This window comes from Penaeus monodon, chromosome 28, assembly GCF_015228065.2.
Source record: "Penaeus monodon isolate SGIC_2016 chromosome 28, NSTDA_Pmon_1, whole genome shotgun sequence".
Taxonomy (NCBI): domain Eukaryota; kingdom Metazoa; phylum Arthropoda; class Malacostraca; order Decapoda; family Penaeidae; genus Penaeus; species Penaeus monodon.
The window spans coordinates 19,344,588-19,346,749 of NC_051413.1; the positions used below are offsets into that span (position 1 = coordinate 19,344,588).

The 2,162-nt window shown below is 30.1% G+C and overlaps 1 protein-coding gene across 1 annotated transcript in view; it reads right to left on the reverse strand.

The window, feature by feature from the left end:
- Positions 1–6: 6 nt before the first annotated feature.
- Positions 7–2,162, reverse strand: part of LOC119591410 (adrenodoxin-like protein 1, mitochondrial) — a 5,741-nt gene continuing 3,585 nt past the window's right edge. The window contains exons 4-5 of the mRNA XM_037940152.1: positions 1,749–1,889; positions 7–1,421 (exon numbers count right to left, since the gene is read on the reverse strand). Coding sequence (XP_037796080.1) covers positions 1,318–1,421; positions 1,749–1,889 — 245 coding nt within the window. The 3' untranslated portion in view covers positions 7–1,317. The remainder of the gene's footprint in view (positions 1,422–1,748; positions 1,890–2,162) is intronic.

The following is a 2,162-nucleotide window of genomic DNA, read 5'->3' on the forward strand; positions in this document are numbered from 1 at the left end:
GATGTAAAATGAGTATTCTTGATAGAGATACACATTTCTCTTAGCTAAAATATAAGCACACAGTTTCGAAATATAATAACTGAGGTAAGATTTTTGTTAAATACTCTATTTATACAACAGGATTTAGTTATGAACACCTGAATAAATTCTTTACGTTGTGCAAATTAAATACAAGTAAAAGTCATGAAAAAATAGCAAAACAAAAGTATTATACACTATACTCAGTTGCTTTCAATAAGGGTCCAAGGGCAAAAGTCCTATGGAGTGAGAATACTCTTTCCAGATCTTTCATCATTATGAAAATTAGAAAAGTGACTGAGATTTCTTTTCTTTTACAACACTTAGTTTACATAGTGATAGGAATGATATGGACTTCGCCTTTTATTAAAGCTATAATTGCAAAATGTAAAACTGAAATTCTACATGGCAAAAATATACACCTGCATTTTTGATACATGTAACTGTTAAAGTATGAAGTATTTTCATGACATTCCATCTTTGTTGGTTGTTCTATCTTTCAGGAAAATGTATCCAAGAGAGGAATTCATTAATAGTTTAAACTTCAATAGATCATGGGCTTAGTTTACTACTCTGACACAAATTTAGTTCTTTATTTACTTTCCAATTGTTCAAAATGCATTTTATATATGACACCTTGCAGTTTGTTGTTCAAGATACATTTTATGTACATAATATTTAACTTGAAGTATACAACTAAGATCTAGTTTCCTTCTCTTAAATTGTTAACAATAATTGGCCTGCAATTCTAATAAACCAAATTTTCATCTCCAGCAAATACATGTCCTTTGAAATACACTGGATATTTGTAGATGTGAAAAAATATTCTCTATACATGTTTGTGCTTTTCATATTACTTTAAGAATAAGTTGCATTTCCAATATTACCAGCGGCAACTATTTGGCAGGAAGGAGAGGGAGAGAGGAAAGTTAGGTTCATGGTTTGAATTTGGGAAATCATGGAATATTTTACGCAACACATGAAAATGACAGAATCTTCAAACAGGATATCACATTATGGAATTTACCAATAAGGATTAAAAGAGGACAGTATAGTAGTAACTGTCAAAAGAAGAAAATGTAACCAAACAATGATTATTTTCTGTACCAGTATACCCATCTCCCTTGACTCTGGTCTCCTTACCTCATTTTATGCACAATTTTTAAAATCCACCTCATACCTGAAGTAATTCTGAAGTATCTAAAAGATTCTTTATCAACACCACATATTTCTTCACCTCTACAAACATCCAACTGAACTTTTTTCCAGTTAAATTTATGTTTTCAAATGTTTCGTGTACTAGTGTGGCTTGGGAACATGTCCATCCACATAGAAATTTCTTGTTGCCTGAGGTAGAGTCAGTGTAATTCCATCTAGTTCTTTTGTGAGAATAATCTGGCAACCTGAAAAAAAAAAAGTTTTAGTCAACAGTAATAACAAACAATAAATTCTGTCATGAGATCTATTCAGGATGATATATAGAGATATTTCTATGATTGTCTGAACTTCAAACAATAATGTGTCTATGGAACAAATGTTTTCATAAGCAATTTTTTTTACAAAATTTACAATGTTACAAAATAATAATACATATAATAATACATTCCAGAAGAATTTTAAAACTTTCAGAAGATTGAATCACAAAAATGAATTTTCAATATCACATAGAAATTGGATTTAAAGTCTCAAGTACATAAAGAGATTAGTGATAATCACTAAAGAAAACTTACCAAGTCTAGAATTATCTCTTAGAAATACTGCTAAATCTAACATGTCCTCTTCTTCTTCAACTGGTTCTGGCAGCAGGTCAGTGTAACTGTCATCTACATAAACATGACAAGTACTGCATGCTAATGATGCTTCACATGCACCTAGAGATAAAAACAATGAAAGAAAAATTTATTCTGTGTAATTACTTGTCAATGTCAATTATGAAAACAGCCCTTTCTATTTTCAATCCAGCACACCAACATGGTAAAACTGTATTTAAAATTTTTATTAACTATTAGGGAGTGTTATTAACATGACCTCCAAAATTTTAACTACAGTGCACTTCGAAAATGGTAAATAACCCAACTTCAACTTCCACAAAAACATCAAATAATATGATATACAAATTGCTTTACATTGTAGTCTCATTATCT